Here is a 22,967-nt window from a genome sequence, read left to right as displayed (position 1 = left end):
CAGCTGTTGGTGCTAATTTAAATATAAAATACTTTCTTCTATCTTCTGTTTTTATTGGTCTCATTACATTTTCATCTCCATTAGCCTTAAGAATATTAAAGTAACTACAGGTACATACACAGCACAGAAACAGACCATATTCTACAACTAGTCTGACCTAGTGTTTACTCAGAGTCATGGACCCATAGAGAATGAAAACAGGCCCATCAGCCCAACTCGTCCATGCCATCTAAGATGCCCTATTTAAATTAATCCCATTTCCCACATTTAGTCAGTATCCATCCAATCAGTTCCTATCCATGTACCTGTCCAAGTGTCTTTTAAATGTTGTTACAGTACCTGCCTCAACTATAGAAACGTAGAAACATAGAAAATAGGTGCAGGAGTAGGCCATTCGGCCCTTCAAGCCTGCACAACCATTCAATATGATCATGGCTGATCATCCAACTCAGTATCCTGTACCTGCCTTCTCTCCATACCCCCTGATCCCTTTAGCCACAAGGGCAACATCTATCTCCTTTGGCAACTCATTCCATACACCTACCACCCTCTGGTCTAAAAATTTCCTCTTTGTGTTTTGATTAAATCTTTCCCCTCACCTTAAACCGATGCCCTCTGGTTCTTGATTCTGAGTAAAACACATTATGCATTCACCATATTAAATCCCCTCATGATTTTATACATCTCTATAAGATCACCCCATAGCCTCCTGCATTATCAGAAGTACAGTCCTAGCCTGTCCAATCTCTCCCTATAGCTCGGGTCCTTGAGACCTGACAACATCCTCGTAGACCCGTGCACTTTGTTCACCTTAATGACATCTTACCTACAGCAGAATGGTCTAAACTGAACACAATGCTGCCACACATGAGAGCTCACCCACAACTTGTACATCTGAGACTAGATATCTGAAACTAGACATCTGCAACTTATCTAGTTTCCTTCTAAGGCTATTTGTTTCAATACACCCTGTGGCAACAAATTCCACAGTCCAAGCACTTTCCGAGTAAAATAAATGCTCCTTATTTCAGTCAGATTCATCGGTTGAATATGTAGATCCCGGTTGTCACAAGTATAAACATTCTCCCCATATGTCACTTGCCCAAATCATTCATAATGTTAAAGAAGTCTGAATTTCCTTGGGTTCCTGAAGGAAAGCTGCAGGAAAGAAAGAGCTTTATCTAGCCTTACAAAAAAGAATGTGGTAGACAAACAAATACACAAAAATCAGCGTGTCCAAAGACTGTGTTGTGAACGATCTAGTGTGCAGCAGTAATATCTGGACACCACAGTCCAGATTTGAAAGAAATATAAAAAATCTCTTTGGTGTCTAAACAAGGGCACATCAAAATGGAAGTATGTGCTGTTCAAATTCACATATGGGAGAGGTTATAATGAGGTATTAAGGAATGGCTAAGATGTATAACAAATACAGCTTTTTTCCGGTCCTACATAAAGGATGTGGTGGAATGACAAATGCATAAATGTCTGTGTGTCCAAACACTGTTGTCAACAACTTACAGTGCAGCAGAAAGGTCTGGACACCACACTTCAAATGTGAGGGTAAACAGCTACCATATGCATTGCCTGCAACACATTCTGAGAAGGAGAGAATCGCATATTCTGGCATCCTGGATTGTCTATGGATCCTGATTTGGTAGACATTGTTCTAGCAGAGATGCTTTCAATGGTTTGGATATATTCACCAGATGAATGATAGTGAATTTCCAAAGATGATCTCAATGGAGAATTAGCTTCAGAGAAAAAGCCAAAAGTGTGCCCAAACTTGTGCTTCAGTGAAAGGACATAAGGTGCCAGGCATCAATATGGACAACTGGAAATGGACATGGTGGCACAGTGGTAGAGCTACTGTCTTACAGCGCCAGAGACCTGGGTTCGATCTTGACTATGGGTGCTGTACGGAGTTTGTACGTTCTCCCCGTGACCACGTGGGTTTTCTCCGATATCTTCGGTTTCCTTTTACACTCCAAAGACGTATAGATTTGTAGGTTAATTGGCTTGGTATATATGTAAGTTGTCCCTAGTGTGTGTAGGATAGTGTTAGTGTGCGGGGATCGCTGGTCGGCGCAGACTCGGTGGGGCAAAGGGCCTATTTCCGTGCTAGATCTCTGAACTAAACTAACAAAACTAAACTGAAAAGCAGTATATCAGGAAGACCATCAGTGGAACTGCAAATTATGGAAATGCAGTGAAGAGACCTTGCAGGAAGAACAAACTGCACACTCACGCATACACACCAACATACGCGCATGCACACACAATACAGGCGTGTGTGCACACAAACAGACACACACCCACATAACTAAGTCTGACTTCAGGTACACCAGATGAAGCAAAAAGTGTCACTCCCATGTGGGACTTCTAGAGCCACAACAGACAGTGTGCTCTAATCTCAGGATACTCATTGGGACCAAATCCCTGGTCCATGATCTCTTGAGTCTACAAACTAAAATTAAGTCAACTACACAGTCTATGTTAAGTGGAGTACATTGCAAATTTAGATTTAGAATAAGTTACTACTAATTAATTGAACTAATTAATGTTCCATTAAAAATAAAAATATCGCAGGATAAAAATTCCCCAGTGGTTAGCTAATTAAAGAGGTTAGAGACTTTGTGGATTAAGAGAGGTTTCATACTGCCACCAACAAACTTTGCAATTCTGCACATACAATGAATTTTGGAAACCAAATAAACAGGATATCTAAAGTTAATAGAGTGCGCTTATGGAATAAACTAGGCAGAAAATATAAAGAATGACTGGAGGAGTTTCTGCTGGTGCCTAAACAAGAGCATACCAAAAGTATGTGCTGCTTAAAGTCACATATGCAAGAGTTATAATAACATATAAAGAAATAACAAAGATGTGAAATAAATACTTTGATTTTGTCATCACATAAGATGACACAAAAAAATAATTAGAAATGGTGAACAACCAGGAATCTAAAAGAGTAAGGATTCTAAAGTATTTATTTTATTAAATATGGGTCACACTGGGGAAATTAATGGATTGCAAGCCGTAAACTCTCTTAAGTAAGATCCTATATCCACGAACACCAAAAGGAAGTTGTAGAAATAATGAGCACAGTAGTAGGGTTCTCCAAATTTCCTAGATTGTGAAATGGTTTCAGTGGATAAGCAGTTTCTCTATTTGTAAAAGAATGGAGAGAGAAATTAGTAACTTGATATCAATTGTTGGAAAAATGCAGGTAGTCCCAAAGGATCCACTAACAGGACACTTGTAAAGTCATTAAATGCTTGGGCAGAGCTAACATCAGGATACACCTCGGCAGCATACTGCTGCAACAGGTAGTGCAGCCATCTCACAGCTATGATTCTTTAAATAGACAATAGACAATAGGTGCAGGAGGAGGCCATTTGGCTGATCATTTTCAATCAGTACTCTGTTCCTGCCTTCTCCCCATATCCCCTGACACCGCTATCCTTAAGAGCTCTATCCAGCTCTCTCTTGAATGCATTCAGAGAATTGGCCTCCACTGCCTTCTGAGGCAGAGAATTCCACAGATTCACAACTCTCTGACTGAAAAAGTTGTTCCTCATCTCAGTTCTAAATGGCCTACCCCTTATTCTTAAACTGTGGCCCCTTGTTCTGGACTCCCCCAACATTGGGAACATGTTTCCTGCCTCCAACGTGTCCAACCCCTTAATAATCTTATACGTTTCGATAAGATCTCCTCTCATCCTTCTAAATTCCAGTGTATACAAGCCTAGTCGCTCCAGTCTTTCAACATATGATAGTCCCGCCATTCCGGGAATTAACCTAGTAAACCTACGTTGCACGCCCTCAATAGCAATAATATCCTTCCTCAAATTTGGAGACCAAAACTGCACACAGTACTCCAGGTGCGGTCTCACTAGGGCCCTGTACAACTGCAGAAGGACCTCTTTGCTCCTATACTCAACTCCTCTTGTTATGAAGGCCAACATTCCATTGGCTTTCTTCACTGCTTTTCAACTGCTTTTCTTTTCAACTTCATCCTTATATAATGAAAATTCTCATTTGGCTTTCTTTCTCTTTGTTTACCCAAAGAATCACATCGCAAAGCTAAAAATGTTCATTCTACAATTCCACTCACTACTCTTCTCCTTTCACGCTGCACTTTACTTTACTTAAGAGATATAGCGTGGGCACAGGTCAGGCGGCCCACCGAGTCCACGCCGAACATACTCTAGCACTGTCCCTCACACTGGGGGCAATTTCCAATTTCCAGAAGGCAAATTAACCTGCAAATCTGTCTGTCTTTGGTGTGTGGTAGGAAACTGGAGCACCCGAAGGAAACCCACATAGTCACAGGAAGAACGTACAAATTCCACACAGACAGCACCCATAGTCAGAATCAAACCCAATCAAGCATGCAGGTACAGCAGGCAGTGAAGAAAGCAAATGGCATGTTGGTCTTCATTGCGAGAGGATCTGAGTATAGGAGCATGGAGTTGTACAGATCCCTGGTGAGACCGCACCTAGAGTATCGTGTCCAATTTTGGTCTCCTAATTTGAGGAAGTACATTCTTGCTATTGAGGGAGTGCAGCATAGGTTCACCAGGTTAGTTCCCGAGATGACAGGACTGACCTATGATGAAAGAATGGGTCAACTGGGTGTATCCACACGAGAATTTAGAAGGATGAGAGGGGATCTTATAGAAACATACAACATTTTTAAGGGATTGGACTGGCTAGGTGCATGAAAAATGGTCCCCATGTTGGGGGAGTCCAGAACTAGGGGTCATAGTTTAAGAATAAGGGTAGGCTATTTGGGACTGAGATGAGGAAAAACTTTTTCATGCAGAGAGTTGTGAATCTGCGGAATTCTCTGCCACAGAAAGCAGTGGAGGCCGATTCACTGGATGGTTTCAAGACAGAGTTAGATTTAGCTCTAAAGGGCTAATGGAATCAAGGGATATGGGGAAAAAGCAGGAACGAGGTACTGATTTTGGATGATCAGCCATAGTCATATTGAATGGCGGCGCTGGCTCGAAGGGCCGAATGGTCTACTCCTGCACCCATTTTCTATGTTTCTATGTCTCTGGCGCAGTAAGGCAGCAACTCTACTGCTACACCACTGCGCTGTTACACAATCCCCCAAAGCTTACTGAACATAGTAACTATAAATGTAAGCACATCAGCAAAATAATAACCTTTTCCAGGAACGGAAGAAAACACAGACTAAACACAAGAATATTTCCAGAGGCCGAGAAATGATCTCATAAGCACTTCTCATCAATGCTATTAGACCAATGTTTGGATACCTAAACCTGGAGAGGGTCTGCTCGCTGGTGAGTTTCAAAATTATGGCTGCTTCACAGGCAAACCTGGTCCTAGGCTTGTTTGCCATCAGCAATGTTAAGAGCACTTCTGCATTAATCAATGAATGACAATAGACAATAGGTGCAAGAGTAGGCCATTCAGCCCTTCGAGCCAGCACCACAATTCAATGTGATCATGGATGATCATTCCCAATCAGTACCCCGTTCCTGCCTTCTCCCCATACCCCCTGACTCTGCTATCCTTAAGAGCTCTATCTAGCTCTCTCTTGAAAGCATTCAGAGAATTGGTCTCCACTGCCTTCTGAGGCAGAGAATTCCACAGATTTACAACTCTCTGACTGAAAAGGTTTTTCCTCATCTCCGTTCTAAATGGCCTACTATTCTTAACTGTGGCCCCTGGTTCTGGACTCCCCCAACATTGGGAACATGTTTCCTGCCTCTAACGTGTCCAACCCTTTAATAATCTTATATGTTTCAATAAGATCCCCTCTCATCCTTCTAAATTCCAGTGTATACAAGCCTAGTCGCTCCAGTCTTTCAATATATTACAGCCCCGCCATTCCGGGAATTAACCTATTGAACCTACGCTGCACGCCCTCAATAGCAAGAATATCCTTCCTCAAATTTGGAGACCAAAACTGCACACAGTACTCCAGGTGTGGTCTCACTAGGGCCCTGTACAACTGCAGAAGGACCTCTTTGCTCCTATACTCAATTCCTCTTGTTATGAAGGTCAACATTCCATTGGTTTTCTTCACTGCCTGCTGTACCTGCATGCTTCCTTTCAGTGACTGTATGAAAATAACTGCAGATGCTGGTACAAATCAAAGGTATTTATTTCACAAAATGCTGGAGTAACTCAGCTGTTCAGGCAGCATCTCAGGAGAGAAGGAAACATAGAAACATAGAAACATAGAAAATAGGTGCAGGAGTAGGCCATTCGGCCCTTCGAGCCTGCACCGCCATTCAATAGTCTGAAGAAGGGTCTCGACCCGAAACGTCACCCATTCCTTCTCTCCTTTCAGTGACTGATGCACTAGGACACCCAGATCTCGTTGTACGTCCCCTTTTCCTAACTTGACACCATTCGGATAATAATTTGCCTCCGTATTCTTACCACCAAAGTGGATAACCTCACACTTATCCACATTAAACTGCATCTGCCATGCATCCGCCCACTCACACAACCTGTCCAAGTCACCCTGCAACCTCATAGAATCTTCCTCACAGTTCACACTGCCACCCAGCTTTGTGTCATCTGCAAATTTGCCAATGTTACTTTTAATCCCTTCATCCAAGTCATTAATGTATCCCAGCACCGAGCCTTGCGGTACCCCACTAGTCACTGCCTGCCATTCTGAAAGGGACCCATTTATCCCCACTCTTTGCTTTCTGTCCGCCAACCAATTTTCTATCCATGTCAGTACCCTACCCCCAATACCATGTGCTTTAATTTTGCACACTAATCTCCTATGTGGGACCTTGTCGAAGGCTTTCTGAAAGTCAAGGTACACTACATCCACTACATCTCCCCTGTCAATTTTTCTTGTTACATCCTCAAAAAATTCCAGAAGATTAGTCAAGCATGATTTCCAATTCGTAAATCCATGCTGACTCGGAATGATCCTGTAACTGCTATCCAAATGCTCAGCAATTTCGCCTTTTATAATTGACTCCAGCATCCTCCCCACCACTGATGTCAGACTAACTGGTCTATAATTTCCTGTTTTCTCTCTCCCTCCTTTCTTAAGAAGTGGGATAACATTAGCTACCCTCCAATCCACAGGAACTGATCCTGAATCTATAGAACATTGGAAAATGATCACCAATGCGTCCATGATTTCTAGAGCCACCTCCTTAAGTACCCTAGGGTGCAGACCATCAGGCCCTGGGGATTTATCAGCCTTCAGTCCCATCAGTCTACTCAACACCATTTCCTGCCTAATGTGAATTTCCTTCAGTTCCTCCATCACCCTAGGATCTCTGCCACTGCCATCTGGGAGATTGTTTGTATCTTCCTTAGTGAATACAGATCCAAAGTACCGGTTCAACTCGTCTGCCATTTCCTTGTTCCCCATAATAAATTCCCCTGCTTCTGTCTTCAAGGGACCCACATTTGCCTTAACTATTTTTTTCCTCTTCACATACCTAAAGAAGATTTTACTATCCTCCTTTATATTATTGGCTAGCTTACACTCGTACCTCATCTTTTTCCCCCGTATTGCCTTTTTAGTTATCTTTCATCTTTTCCCCCCGTATTGCATTTTTAGTTATCTTTAGCTATAATTAATGGTAGCCTTGCACCAGGGATGCTCAGGCAATAAATGGCCACTTCTCAGCTGAGATCATATCTGTCAACACTAGTATTACAATAGACATTGGACCATTTCTATCAATTTAAGTTAATTAATCATAAGCAAAACTATCAGAGCTTTGTTGCTGCATGTATTAAAATTTTCAAGGTCACAGCAAATACATGAAAATCCAAACAGTGCAATATGCTTATAGACAGAAAAAAAACCCTCATCTGTGCCTTAGAAAATCAATGAGATGTTTTTGCATATAAATGATTGAAATATCCTTACCTTTGCAGTTGCAGTTGATGCCTTAAATTTGTCAACAAATGATAACAATAACTCTGCATTCGGTTCAATTCTGGCATTTGTTTGCAGCTCCAGCAGTTTATTTACAATCAATGGGTTGAATTCTTCGAATTCAGTTTCAAAGATAGATTGGCCAGTGCTGCTTATTACATGAAAGCCCACTCTGAAATTTAGCTGGGAAGCAGAAGCACAACTGATATTTGGCATAGAAGTAATTTTCTGCAATATTTGTCCAAGCTTTGCTTGCAGCTTTTGTTGGCCAGTAAATATGTTCGGTAAACCAATTCCGCTTGAAAGATCAAACCCCACAGCAATATCAATTCTGCACGCTGGATCCTCTACAAAGTGAATAATAGAATTGCAGATTTATTTCAGTACATTTTGTACAGTAGATTTCAAAGTTAATAACTTTATACATTATACAGCTTTATACAGGTAAAAGATGTCAGATGAAAATAAGAGAAAATTAAGGCAAGGAAGGTAAATTCTAAATAGTTTCGTTCTAATCCTCAAAGATAAACAGTCAACATATTAAAAGTGGGAGATTCAATGTTGATAATGCTACTGAGTATCATTTGGAGCTTATGATACCACCATGATCTAGTACTTGTGCACCACAATTTTTACTTGCTGATTATCAACTTAAGCCTGCCGTTTTACCATAAGCAAACATTGACTAATACGTCATCTGAGGGAATGAGCATTGTGTATTTATCAGCAAAGGTCACTGCCTGCAACTTAAGTGGCAAGTTTGTGATTAAGAAGGGCAGCACAATCAGCCCTGACTCTGAGCACATCCAGTATCAATATGTGCACATTCCATTAAGATAACAATCTTACATCTATGAAGTATAGAATCATAATCCTGGGTGAACAAGGCTATCTGAAGTGTTTTTATCATTACCATGAGTCAGACCTGCTACCTTAATGCACATCCGAGATGTAATTATTGCTATGCCTATGCAATTAAGGCAGTGTCAAATCAATGCTTATATAGTAAGTATATTATAGTAGTAAATTAGCTTCATTATATATATATATATATATACGTATAAAATACAATATATATATAAATATAATAGATAGTATTATATATATTATATATATATAATTTTAATATATATATATTTTGTATTTTTATATATTCAATAATGTATGATATATATATTTTATATTCAATCAGATCACACACATATATATATTCTGATTGAATAGCATGCAAAATAAAGCTTCTCACTGTATCTCGGTACATGTGATAATTATGAACCTAAACCTAATCTTGGGAACCTTTTCAAACCAGAATTGTAATCACTCCTGCAGATTCAAATCATCAGATGCTGTTTAAAGCCCTCTATCCAATATACCAATAACTCAAATTCAGGTACTGTTCTACGATCTAACAATAGTGAAGATGGTTGCGAAAGATTGCAGGAGGATCTGGATCGATTGGCCAGGTGGGCGGAGGAATGGTTAATGGAATTTAATACAGAAAAGTGTGAGGTGTTGCATTTTAGGACGTTGAACAAGGGCAGGACCTACACAGTAAATGGTAGGCCTCTAGGTAATGGTAGGCCTCTAGGCAGCGGGATCTAGGAATACAGGTGCATGGTTCCTTGAAGGTCAAGTCGCAGATAGATAAGGTGGTCAAAAAGGCTTTTGGCACATTGGCCTTCATCAGTCAGAGTATTGAGTATAGAAGTTGGGAGGTCATATTGCAGTTGTGTAAGATGTTGGTGAGAACGCATTTAGAATATTGTGTTCAGTTCTGGGCAGCATGTTACAGGAAAGATATTGTCAAGCTTGAAAGGGTTCAGTAAAGATTTACAAGGATGTTGCCAGGACTAGAGGGTGTGAGCTATAGGGAGAGGTTGAGTAGGCTGGGTCTCTATTCCATGGAGATCTTATAGAGGTATACAAAATCATGAGAGGAATAGATCGGGTAGATGCACAGAGTCTTTGCCCAGAGTAGGGGAATCGAGGACCAGGGGACAGAGGTTCAAGGTGAAGGGGAAAAGATTTGATAGGAATCCGAGGGGTAACTTTTTCACGCTAAGGGTGGTGGGTGTATGGAACAAGCTGCCAGAGGAGGTAGCTGAGGCTGGGACTATCCCATTGTTTAAGAAACAGTTAGACAGATACATGGATAGGACAGGTTTGGAGGGATATGGACCAAGTGCACGCAAGCAGGACAGAGTGTAGCTGGGACATTGTTGGCCGATGACCTGTTTCCACACTGTATCACTCTATCACTCTATGACTCTATGACTCCAATGTGCATCATTTACTGTACATAGTGCCATGCAGAACTCATTAGAGCTGTCCCAATAGCACTTTTCAAACCTACAAACTCTACCATCAAGAAGTACAGTGGCAGCACCGAAACTGAAACAATCCTTGAATGTTTCCCTTCCAAACCTCACATCATTCTGATTAGTAAACATATATTGTTTATTCCCTCACTGTCGCTGGACCCAGTTCCTGGAATTCCCCATTCAAAATTATGGGAATATCTTTGCTGTATTTACAGTGGTATTTCAAAATATTTGTTTTCTTTGGTTCAGAGATACTTCGACCCACCAAGTCCACGCCAGCCTTCGATCACCCGTTCACACTAGTTCTATGTTATCCCACTTTCTCATCCACTCCCTACACACTCATGGCAATTTACAGAGGCCAATTAGCCTACAAATCCGCGTGCCTTTGGGATGTGGGAGGAAACGCACGCGACCACAAGGAGAACGTGCACACTCGACACAGGCAGCACCCAGAGTTGGGATCAAATGCGGCTCTCTGGCATTGTGAGGCAGCAGCTCTACCAGCTGTGCCACTGTGCTGCCCTAGCTCACTGCTACCTTCCTGGCTCACCAGTTCCTTCTTGAGGGATGGACAATGCACGCTGACCATGCCAGCACTGGCCTCTTCCTCTGATTGAAACATGACAGGGTTAATTCCCAGGACATAATAGGTTTGGGATAGGATCGGGGTTTGGGATTAATAGGTTTGGATTGGGGCAGACGCTCAGAAAGCTTTACTATCATAAAGAAGCAGCTGGAGATGGACAAAACGATCTCAGACCATATGTAGCTGGATTAATGATTCACATCAAAATTCATTAGAGACAGTAGTTTTCGTACAGAACCAAATACAATTTGAGCCCATGTGTCATCATTAACTTACCTTTTGGGGGAGGGATTGGAGTACAAATTTTACGGAAAATTCTTCTTTTAATGTTAGTTAGCTCTTGAAAATCATTCATATAGATTTTTCTGTCTGCCACTCCAGTGATTTTCAGAAGCTCATTGTGGTTTGCATCTTGAGCACCTAGTGCAAATATATTGATGTACCGTTTCCTCAGTTCGTTAGCTGCTGCTACCACACTGTCACTAGGTTTCCCAGCTGTGAACACCAGTAGGTACTGGGGCACCTTCTCTTTCCTTCGACTTCCCAGCTTTGGCTGGAAGAGGTCACCCACATATCGTAATCCTGCCGCAGTGTCAGTTTTTCCCTGCAGCTGGACCATCTTATCAATTCTGTCCCTTAGTGTGTCGTGTGAATGAGACTCATTCAAGTAGATTTCGGTCTTTTGCCCAGTGCCATACTGGGCTATTGCGAACTGGAAATGATCATCACCAATATCAAACGAGCTGGTGAAGTCTTTCAAGGCATTCTTCATCATCTGGAAATCAACGTCTTTTATTGCTGCTGAGCTATCCATCAGTAAAACGACGTCTGCTTTCTCAACATCACATCCTGCATAAAGTAAAAACATAATCATAGAGCAGTCAGAGCATTGAAAGTTCATGCGATCTACAGCATATAAACACAGCAAAGTGCATTCAAATCCACAGATGAAAGAAAGCTCAAACTTTAAGGAGTTGGTGGATCATTCATCAGAACAAGGAAATGGGACCTAAACTCCTTTCATGGACAGTACAAGACACAGCCAGGGCAAGTACAAGACACAGCCAGGGCAAGAGGTTACTCTCACAGAGGTAGTTAAAATGTATGAGTTTTTTTTTAATTTGCAAATAGAGGGTTATGTGCATGTTAAAGCACACACCTCACCTCTGTACGCTTATTCTCACATTCTGGACAAGATAAATATGCAATTAATACTGGGCAGCGTATTTATGTTTGTCTTCTCAAGCTTAACAATTGTGCTCTGTATTTCTGTAGTTCCCTTCTGACAGTAAGAAATTCAGCCGTACAGAGAGAAAATAAAACCAGTCTCAGTGTTACACCATGTGCCTTGAGCATGTCATAAGGTCATAAGGGATAGGAGTAGAATTAGGCCATCCGGCCCTTCAAGTCCCCTCAGCCATTCAATCATGGCTGATCTATCTCTCCCTCCTAACCCCATTCTCCTGCCTTCTCCCCATAACCTCTGACACCTGTACTAATCAAAAATATGTCGATCTCTGCCTTAAAAATATCCACTGACTTGGCCTCCGCAGCCTTCTGTGACAAAGAATTCCACAGATGAACCACCCTAAGATAAGCCATGTTATCTTATCTCATTTTGGCAGAAATATGTACACTGCAGGCTTCCCCTGCCGAGAGTGGAGAATCTGCCAGACCCACAGGGCAATATTTCCTACATGTATACACATGAGGTTATGGTTGATAAGGGGAGAGAAATAAGATTTGGCTCTGTTACTCCCTTGGCACGATTTTTTTGCGGCCAATTGAAAGTATAGATCCTTGGAGAAAATATTACAAGTGCCAGAAGAAACAGATGTAGAACCACAGTGAGTGTGGAAACCCAAGTAGAATGTTAAAATAACATTTGGGGGCATTTCATACATCGGTTCTCAATGAAATGTAGACAAGAGGATTACATGCCAGTCACTTTGGGCAGATATGGCCATCTCCTGAGAACCCTTCGCTCCCTCTAGTTCAGTCCTGCTCTGCTCAAGATTCCTTATTTTCCATGACCAATTCCCAGAGGAAGCCCTCATGGCCACCCATGCTTGGGAGGAACATGCAACAATACCTTGACTTAAAGGAGAGTTTGGCCAAACTTGGATTGTTTTCCCTGGAGCATCAGACACCGAAGGGTGATCTGATAAATGTATACAAAATGACATGAGGCATACAAATGCAAGAGGCTACAGGGAGTAGCGGGATCAGCCCAGACCAAGATGGGCTTAGCCCTCCCCTCTGTAGAAAGCATCTTCATGAGGCAGTGGTTCAAGAAGATAGCACATTTCACCAAGGATGCCCACCATCCAGGTTATGCTACGATTCAGCAGGAGGTGTAGAAATCCTACAGAAGCCTTAAATCCCACACCTGCAGGATCGGGAACAGCTACTTTTAGAAACATAGACCATTAGAAAATAGGTGCAGGAGTAGGCCATTCAGCCCCATGAGCCAGCACTGCAATTCAATATGATCATGGCCGATCATCCAAAATCAGTACCCTGTCCCTGATTTCTTCCCATATCCATTGATTCCATTAGCCCTAAGAGCTATATCTAACTCTCTCTTGAATACATGTAGAATAACTTTCTAGAGTTATCAGGTTCTTAAACCCAGCCTGCATAAACCCTCGAAGGTTTCAAAGGTCTTTTATTGTCACGCGTGCCACTTAAGGTACAGAGATATTCGTATTACCATATACACGTGCTAAAAAAAAGCAACAAGACACATAACTACATAAAAGTTAACATAAACATCCACCACAGCGGATTCCCCACATTCCACACTCTGATGGAAGGCAATAAAATTTAATCTCCTTCCCTCATTTCTCTCCCGTAGTCGTGGCGATCGAACCTCCCACAGCCCACGGTCGAAGCTCCCGTGTCGGGGTGGTCGAAGCTCTTGCAGCTTGGAGCTCCCTGGCACAGGGATCGCCAGCTCCTCGATGTTAAAGTCCTGCAGGCTTCCACATTTGGAGCCCCCAAAGTCGGTCTCCAGCAGAGGCCGCCAACTCCTTGATGTTAGGCCGCAGTGCAGACGGAGATACGATACGGAAAAAATTTGCATCTCCGTCGAGATAAGAGATTAAAAAAAAGTTTTAAAAACACATACTAAAGAAACAACAGAGAAGGAAGGGACAGACTGTTGGCGAGGCAGCCATTGCTGGCGCCACCCGGTGGTTAACCCTAATCCCACCTCGACAGCAGATCATCATGGTCCACCTACTCCTCTCTACGACCAATAATCAGATAGTTCCTCTGTCCCTCTCTTTCCCCTCCCCCTTCCCACTGTCTTCCTGTCTCCTACTACATCCTATCTTTGTCCCGCCCCCTCCCCTGACATCAGTCTGAAGAAGGGTCTCGACCCGAAACATCACCCATTCCTTCTCTCCTGAGATGCTGACTGATCCGCTGAGTTACTCCAGCATTTTGTGAATAAATACCTTCGATCAAGGTCCACCTCTTACTTTCCCTTCAGGCATCAAAAAAACACCATTCATTGTTTTTTGAACATAGACCGAACATGACCAACTTCTCTGCATACATCCACCCATTTATCCCAGGAACCAACTTAATGAACTTTCTCATGACTGTCTCTCATGCTAATATATCCTTTTTTAAATGTGGAGACCAAATGTATGCATGGATCTCCAGGTGTGGTCACAACATCTCCAAACCACATCAAAATGTTTCCAATGTTATGCCCCATTTCTGTTGCAATAAAGAGCAACATTCCTTTCGCCTTCCTCATTACTTGTTGTACCTATACATTAATCCTTTATGTTTGACATACTCAATCATAATCATAATTATAATCATAATCATAATCATACTTTATTAGCCAAGTATGTTTTACAACATACGTGGTCCCTTTGTCCCACAACACTTTGCAGGCTCACTCTATTTAAATAATATTCGTTGCTTTAATTTTCCTTCCAAAATGGATAAACTCATGTTGACTCGATGGGCTGAATGGCCTAAGTCTGCTCCTATGACTTCTGAATTCTTGCTATTGAGGGCGTGCAGCGTAGGTTTACTAGGTTAATTCCCGGAATGGCGGGACTATCATATGATGAAAGACTGGAGCGACCAGGCTTATATACACTGGAATTTAGAAGGATGAGAGGAGATCTTATCGAAACGTATAAGATTATTAAGGGGTTGGACATGTTAGAGGCAGGAAATATGTTCCCAATGTTGGGGGATTCCAGAACAAGGGGCCACAGTTTAAGAATAAGGGGTAGGCCATTTAGAACTGAGATGAGGAAAAACTTTTTCAGTCAGAGAGTTGTGAATCTGTGGAATTCTCTGCCTCAGAAGGCAATGGAGGCCAATTCTCTGAATGCATTCAAGAGAGAGCTGGATAGAGCTCTTAAGGATAGCAGAGTCAGGGGGTATGGGGAGAAGGCAGGAACGGGGTACTGATTGAGAATGATCAGCCATGATCACATTGAATGGCGGTGCTGGCTCGAAGGGCCGAATGGCCTCCTCCTGCACCTATTGTCTATTGTCTATTGAACTTGCCCACATGTACTCCATCTGCCAAATTCATGTCTTCTCACTTAAAATATCTGAATCCCGTTACAGGCTGTTTGTATCTCCTCTACTTGCTAATTCACCTAATTTTGTATCACCAGAAAAGCTTGGAACAGTGTACTCAGACCCTTCAAGCATATCATCAATATAGATTGTAAATAGCTAAGGCCCCAGCACCCATCCCAGTGGTAGACACTAGTTATTTACCGCCAATCCAAAAATGACCATTTATGCTGGGGCTCAGTTTTTGGTTTCTTAAGTAATCCTCTATATTAGTTTAGTTTAGTTTCATTTTACAGCGCGGAAACAGGCCCTTCGGCCCACCGAGTCCGCACCAACCAGCGAAATGCCACCTATTCCCTTTTAATTTAGTTATACATAGACCAAACATGACCAACTTCTCTGCATACATCAACCCATTTATCCTAGGAACCAACTTAATGAACTTTCTCATGACTGTCTCTCATGCTAATACATCCATTCTTAAATGTGGAGACCAAATTTATGCATGGATCTCCAGGTGTGGTCACAACATCTCCAAACCACATCAAAATGTTTCCAATGTTATGCCCCATTTCTGTTGCAATAAAGAGCAACATTCCTTTCACCTTCCTCATTACTTGTTGTACCTTTACATTAATCCTTTATGTTTGACATACTCAATCATAATCATAATTTTAATCATACTTTATTGGCCAAGTATGTTTTACAATGAACACTATCTTAAACACACTAGGGACAATTTAGACTTCCCAAGATGCACCATTGTACACCAGTACACCATTGTACACAAGATTCCCTTGTACACCAGTCACTGAAAGGTGGCGTGCAGGTACAGCAGGCAGTGAAGAAAGTTAATGGAATGTTGGCCTTCATAACAAGAGGATTTCAGTATAGGAGTAAAGAGGTTCTTCTGCTGTTGTATAGGGCCCTGGTAAGACCACATCTGGAGTATTGTGCACAGTATTGTGCACAGTTTTGGTCTCCTAATTTGAGGAAGGACGTCCTTGTAATTGAGGCAGTGCAGCGTAGGTTCACGAGATTGATCCCTGGGATGGCGGGACTGACATATGAGGAAAGATTGAAAAGACTAGGCTTGTATTCACTGGAGTTTAGAAGGATGAGAGGGGATCTTATAGAAACATATGAAATTATAAAAGGTCTGGACAAGCTAGATGCAGGAAAAATGTTCCCAATGTTGGGCGAGTCCAGAACCAGGGGCCACAGTCTTAGAATAAAGGGGAGGCCATTTAAAACTGAGGTGAGAAAAAAAAAAAGAGAGTTGTGAATTTGTGGAATTCTCTGCCACAGAAGGCAGTGGAAGCCAAATCCCTGGATGGATTTAAGAGAGAGTTAGATAAAGCTCTAGGGGCTAGTGGAATCAAGGGATATGGGGAGAAGGCAGGCACGGGTTATTGATTGGGGACGATCAGCCATGATCACAATGAATGGCGGTGCTGGCTCGAAGGACCGAATGGACTCCTCCTGCATCTATTTTCTATGTTTCTATGTTTCTATGCAACACCTCACATTTCTTTGTATTAAATTCCATCAATCAATCCTCAGCCCACCTGGCCAATTGATCAAGATCCTGCTGCAATTTTTCACAACCATCTTCACTATCTGCAAAACCCATTTTTATATCATCTGCAACCTTGCTAATCTTGCCATATATGGTCTCATCCAAATCATTGATATAGATGACAACGAGTAACGGGCCCAGCACCATACCCTGAGGCACACCACTAGTCACAGGCCGCCAGTCCGAGAAACAACCTTCCACCATCACTCTCTGCTTCCTTCCATGAAGCCAGTTTTCTCTCCTTGGGAATGATCTCTCCTTGGATCCCATGAGGTTTAACCTTCCAAGTTTTAGATAAAGCGCAGAAACAGGCCCTTCTGCCCACAGAATCCGCATCGACCAGCGATCCCCGCACATTAACACGATCCTACACAGACCAGGGAAAATTTACATTTATACCAAGCAAATTAACCTACAAACCTGTACGTCTTTGGAGTGTGGGAGGATACCAAAGATCTTGGAGAAAACCCACGTGGTCACGGGGAGAACGTACAAACTCCGTACGGACAGCACCCGTAGTCTCTGTTGCTGCAAGCGCTGTAAGGCAACAACTCTACCTCTGCCGCCCCAATAGATTACTCCCAACTCTGGACAAGTGAAGTGCAGGAAAGATTCTTGTGAAGAAATAAAATGAAGAAGTCTGTGTGCAGATGCTTACAAGTTGACGAAGAACAGGGTGAATGAATTATTTAGCTTGTGATAAGATCTGCCTTGATGTTTTACAGGAAATGCCATTGAGCATTTCAGTCAGCATTAAACACTTGCCTATATATCTGTTCCATAGATAGGTCATTGCTCTTGGTCTGTCAATGTCTCTGCAGCTGCAGAGTTCCAGCTTATGGCAGCTGAAGAATGCAAAAATGCATGAAGCTAATCGAAACATGCACTGGCATGAAAAAGCCATGTCAAAACAATTCTATTCAAACTTTGATGGCCAGGGGTACCTTAAAATATTTGACTATATCATTTATATGCAGCATCCTTTAAAGTTTAGCTCTGCATTTTCTCTTGGCTATCAATTGGGGTTTTTTGTGTAGTTAGCAAAAGTTATAAATTTTCGTGTAATATTGCACAATGCCTTGCAAAATAAACATGAATTTTTAAAGTTATCTTTGAAAATACCTGTGAAGTTTTTCAAATAAATCCTTTGGAAATGGGTATTCAATGCATTATTTAATCTTGGAAACGGTACTTAGTCACCTGCCTATTTTAATGTGCTTTCACACTGTGCCAAGCACTGACACGTTATTATCTGAAATGTGTGTGGCAGTTGCATATACTATACCAGAACAAGTTTGTCAGATTTCTCAATGCTTCCAAATGTGAAGTCCTTTAGTTTAGTTTAGTTTAGTTTAGTTTAGTTTACTTTAGAGATATAGCGCGGAAACAGGCTCTTTGGCCCACAAAGTCCGTGCTGACTAGCGATCCCCACACACTAACACTATTCTACACACTAGGGACAATTTACAATTATACCAAGCCAATTAACCAGCCAACCTGAAGGTGTTTGGAGTGTGGGAGGAAACGAACTCCCGGAGAAAAACCCACACAGGTCACGGGGAGAATGTACAAACTTCAAACAGACAGCGCCTGTAGTCAGGATTGGATTTGCTATTGAGGGCGTGCAGCGTAGGTTCACTAGGTTAATTCCCGGAATGGCGGGACTGTCGTATGTTGAAAGGCTGGAGCAATTAGGCTTGTATACACTGGAATTTAGAAGGATAAGGGGAGATCTTATTGAAACATATAAGATAATTAGGGGATTGGACACATTAGAGGCAGGAAACATGTTCCCAATGTTGGGGGAGTCCAGAACAAGGAGCCACAGTTTAAGAATAAGGGGTAGGCCATTTAGAACGGAGATGAGGAAGAACTTTTTCAGTCAGAGAGTGGTGAAGGTGTGGAATTCTCTGCCTCAGAAGGCAGTGGAGGCCAGTTCGTTGGATGCTTTCAAGAGAGAGCTGGATAGAGCTCTTAAGGATAGCGGAGTGAGGGGGTATGGGGAGAAGGCAGGAACGGGGTACTGATTGAGAGTGATCAGCCATGATCGCATTGAATGGTGGTGCTGGCTCGAAGGGCTGAATTGCCTACTCCTGCACCTATTGTCTATTGTCTATTGTCTATTGGACCCGGGTCCCTGGCGCTGTAAGGCAGCAACTCTATCTCTGTGCCACTGTGCCGCTTATTCAATCCCTTGAGCTGGTTCCACTGTTTATTCAGAGCTAACCTGTACATCGCTTCCTTCGATTTCTTTCTATTGCACATCTGTGTAGATGGGGCATGTTGGTCAGAATGGGCAAGTCGGGCCGAAGGGCCTTGTTCCATGCTGTATGGCTCTAAGCCTCTCTGCTTACACACTGGTCTGACTAAAATTATCGATTACACTTAAGAAAATTGCGATAGGTGGAAGTGAGAGTTGTAATCTAAAAAATCACAAATCTGCTTCTCCCTTTCACTGCCACATGGACTAAATCTTATTTTAAAATTGTTCTCTCTTGTTATCGGTTCCCGGCCACAATCCATTGATTAATTTGAGGTGGGATCAGAGCATGTGGGGAACCGGGTTGAGCAGAATACTCAGGAGAGCCCCATCCTCACAGAGGGGGCTGCCATTGGAAGTACATGCGAGCAATACCTTGCTGTCCATGTGAGGGTCAATTACAATCCAAGGCGGGTGCAAGATTTCTTCCGGGGCTTGGAGGAGTATTCCTGTGCAAGATCCTTTATCTGGCCTGCAGTAATCATTGAATTCATTGAATTCATTGGATCATGAACTGGGATGGAAACACATCACTGTCCCAACCTCAAGCTTCAGACCTCATCAGCACCCAACCTGAATTTTTAGGGAATTCCACCAACTTGGACAAGTGTCCTATCTGCCTGCAGTTTAAGAACATGGGAAAATACGAGCAGCAGAATAGGCCCTCGAGCCTGCTCTGCCATTCCATACAATGTGGACAACCAATGCTGGCCTCCTCTCCCCATCTGTGCCAATCACTCATAGTCCTCAATTCCTTGACCGTTCAAACACTTATCACTCCACCTTAAATATATCCCAGTTTCTGGCCTCCGCTACCTTTGGGGAGCACAGGATTCCAGAAATTTGCTGCCCTCTTATAGAAGTAATTTCTCTGCAGCTTAGTTTTAAATGGCCGGTCCCTTAATTTGTAGCTTTGTCTCCTTGTTTGTAACTCCCGTTAATGGAAACATCCCAACATCTACCCTGCCAAGCCCCTTTATATCTTTGAATAAGGTCACTTCTTAATTGGTCAGTGTAGAAAAACGAATCAACAAAATCCTGGGAAAAATTAATGGCATATATCTTTCAATATGAATGATAAAATGTTCAAATCATTTCCTGTTACTTGAATGCTTTGATCTAAGGATTGTAACAGATAAAATTATCAATCGGATAAGTAAAGGAGATAATTTTTTACAAGTAATTAATGGAATTAATTTCCAACAACAAAATGACTTTTGAGCTTTGCTTTTAAACAAGTTTGCAAATAGTTTCAACTTTCCCACACAACCAGCATTTAGGAATGTTGGATTCATCTTCAATACGTTATCGAACATTATAATTTTATTTAACCAGATACTTCAGTCACTGAAACAATTTCTGCCTCACAGAATCAAGTACCTGTCGTATTTATGACAGAAATAAAATCTGAAAAGATTCTGCATATCACTTTAACCCAATTAAATGAGAATGTGTCCACCATTTGGCATCTAAATCTAGAATACAATGGCATGCTGAATTTTCAGGAGAGTGTTAGTTTTAGCTCTTAGGGCTAACGGAATCAAGGGATATGGGAGAAAGCAGGATACGGGATAATGATTTTGGATGATCAGCCATGATCAAATTGAATTGCGGTGCGGGCTCGAAGGACCTTGCACCTATTTTTTTCTATGTTTTTATGAAATCACGCATAGCACTTAAATATCTCATTGGTTCCACTAATGTCATGATTTTTGTCCCATGTTTCCTCATAATACATCTTACAGAATTACTGGTTACATACTCACCAGGTTTGATTTGATTGCACAGCAACTGACCGATTACTCTGGATAACTCCTTCAAAGCACTGAAGTCCAAAGCATAGTAGTAGTTCTCCTCAAAACTTGTAATTGTCACAAGTTCGTTTTTGTTGGCGGCAGATACACCGATGGCATAGACTCCCACGCCATCATCTTTCAAGGATTTAGCTATGTCTGGTATATCTTTTGCATCTCGGGCTTGTCCATCAGTAATGAGAATAACAAACTGGGAGACTTTTGTTCTGCTTCGCCCACCCTTTTCTAGAGTCAGAAGTTCTTTTGCACGCTGTAGTGCCTTTGCAGTGTTCCTGGATCCACTTGTCTTCTGTAATTTCAAAATTGCATCACTATATTCGGATTTGCTTGTGAATTTATCAAGCTGGAATATAGTCTGTGGGTTGTTTCCATACAGAATGGCTCCGAATTGAACATAATCCTTGCCAACCTCTGAACGTTGTATCAGGGCCATCATAAAGTTCTTTATGCTTTCAAACTGAGGTATGGTTCGGTCGTTCGAACCATCCATTACAAATACAATGTCTGCAACTTCAATTCTCTTGCATGCTATTAAAAACAAAATCGGGAATAAATAAGAAATAATAAATAAGAACAAACAAGCATCAGAAGTAAGAACAAACACTGCACGATTACACAACTGTTAGAAGGTAATTTAACCTGTTCTCTGCCAAGTTTTTTATTTCACTATTGGCCCATGATCCAAGAATACTCAGGGGTGGCACTGAACAGGTTAAGTGCTTCAGGTGAAGATTAAACTCTGCAAGGTTACTGAGCCTATCCATGGGTATGAAATCAACGGTTGGATATTCTGATTCTTAGCAAAATGGAGTTAATGAAATTAATTACAATTGACTTTAAAACCTTATCGCTTCTTGGTTATTTTATTGAGTCGAGTCTTACCATTTAATAATTTATTGCATTATTGATCATTGTATACTTATTTATTGTGTTGTTGCATTAATGTGCCAGAAAAGCGGTAGCAAGTAAGAATTCTCATTGCACCAGTCCTATGACAATTAATCATTCTTGACTCTTGGCATATTGGCCTTCCCCTCCTCTTTATTAACTCACTCTGTAAAGGGCTTGTTCATTCAGAGTTTGGCAGAATTATCCAAAGGACTTTTATTTTTAATGATTAGATGTATACATGGCACCTGAGAAAGGTTATATAAGCTGTTCATCAGAATAGTTCCAGGGTAATAATGTTTAAATGAAAACAGATTGAATTAATTGGTCTTTAATTTCAGTTAGTGTAATTATTAAAATTAAATATTAAAAACAATCTAACTGAGAAGCAAATTATGGGTAGGAAAATAACGACAGATGCTGGTACAAATCGAAGGTATCACAAAATGCTGGAGTAACTCAGCAGGTCAGGCAGCATCTCAGGAGGGAAGGAATGGGTGACGTTTCAGGTCTGAAGAAGGTCTCGACCCGAAACGTCACCCATTCCTTCTCTCCTGAGATGCTGCCTGACCCTGCTGAGTTACTCCAGCATTTTATGATACCAGCAAATTATGGGTGGTTAGAAGCAAGTTATTTCTTCCTCTGACTGACACCGGATAGAACTTAAACTGCAGCTAACCTATTTAGAGGTGACAAAAGGAAGAAAAACTTCGTGCAAAGGGCATTCAAAATCAGAAAATCTCCCAGGAAATAATCTCACGCACCACTGTTCTCTCTATCCCACATTCCTCCACACCAATGTAAGATTTGAGAAGTTTTCCCTCATTCTGCAAAACAACAAAACCAAAGAGCTGCAGTTTGGACATTTTATACGGGACTGGGGCTGATAGCGGAGAAAGGCTGCGGTCAGTTTTTTTAACAAGGGATGTCACAATCAGTGGGTCCCAAGATGGCCACGGGACCTCGTGACCAGCCACAAAAGCAAAAACCCCACAGCCCAGTCTCTAGGTTTCTGCAAAGCCACGGCCAGAACAATGGATGGATATTGGCAGTGCAGAA

At 41.8% G+C, this 22,967-nt stretch overlaps 1 protein-coding gene across 1 annotated transcript in view; it reads right to left on the bottom strand.

The window, feature by feature from the left end:
* LOC144601431 (collagen alpha-6(VI) chain-like) overlaps positions 1 to 22,967 on the bottom strand; it is a 349,228-nt gene that overhangs the window by 213,955 nt on the left and 112,306 nt on the right. The window contains exons 7-9 of the mRNA XM_078413544.1: positions 20,973 to 21,548; positions 11,087 to 11,659; positions 7,892 to 8,247 (exon numbers count right to left, since the gene is read on the bottom strand). Coding sequence (XP_078269670.1) covers positions 7,892 to 8,247; positions 11,087 to 11,659; positions 20,973 to 21,548 — 1,505 coding nt within the window. The remainder of the gene's footprint in view (positions 1 to 7,891; positions 8,248 to 11,086; positions 11,660 to 20,972; positions 21,549 to 22,967) is intronic.

The sequence above is a fragment of the Rhinoraja longicauda genome, chromosome 2, assembly GCF_053455715.1.
Source record: "Rhinoraja longicauda isolate Sanriku21f chromosome 2, sRhiLon1.1, whole genome shotgun sequence".
Lineage (NCBI taxonomy): Eukaryota > Metazoa > Chordata > Chondrichthyes > Rajiformes > Arhynchobatidae > Rhinoraja > Rhinoraja longicauda.
The sequence above is the reverse complement of the archived record's forward strand: the minus strand, read 5'-3'. Positions and strand labels throughout refer to the sequence as shown.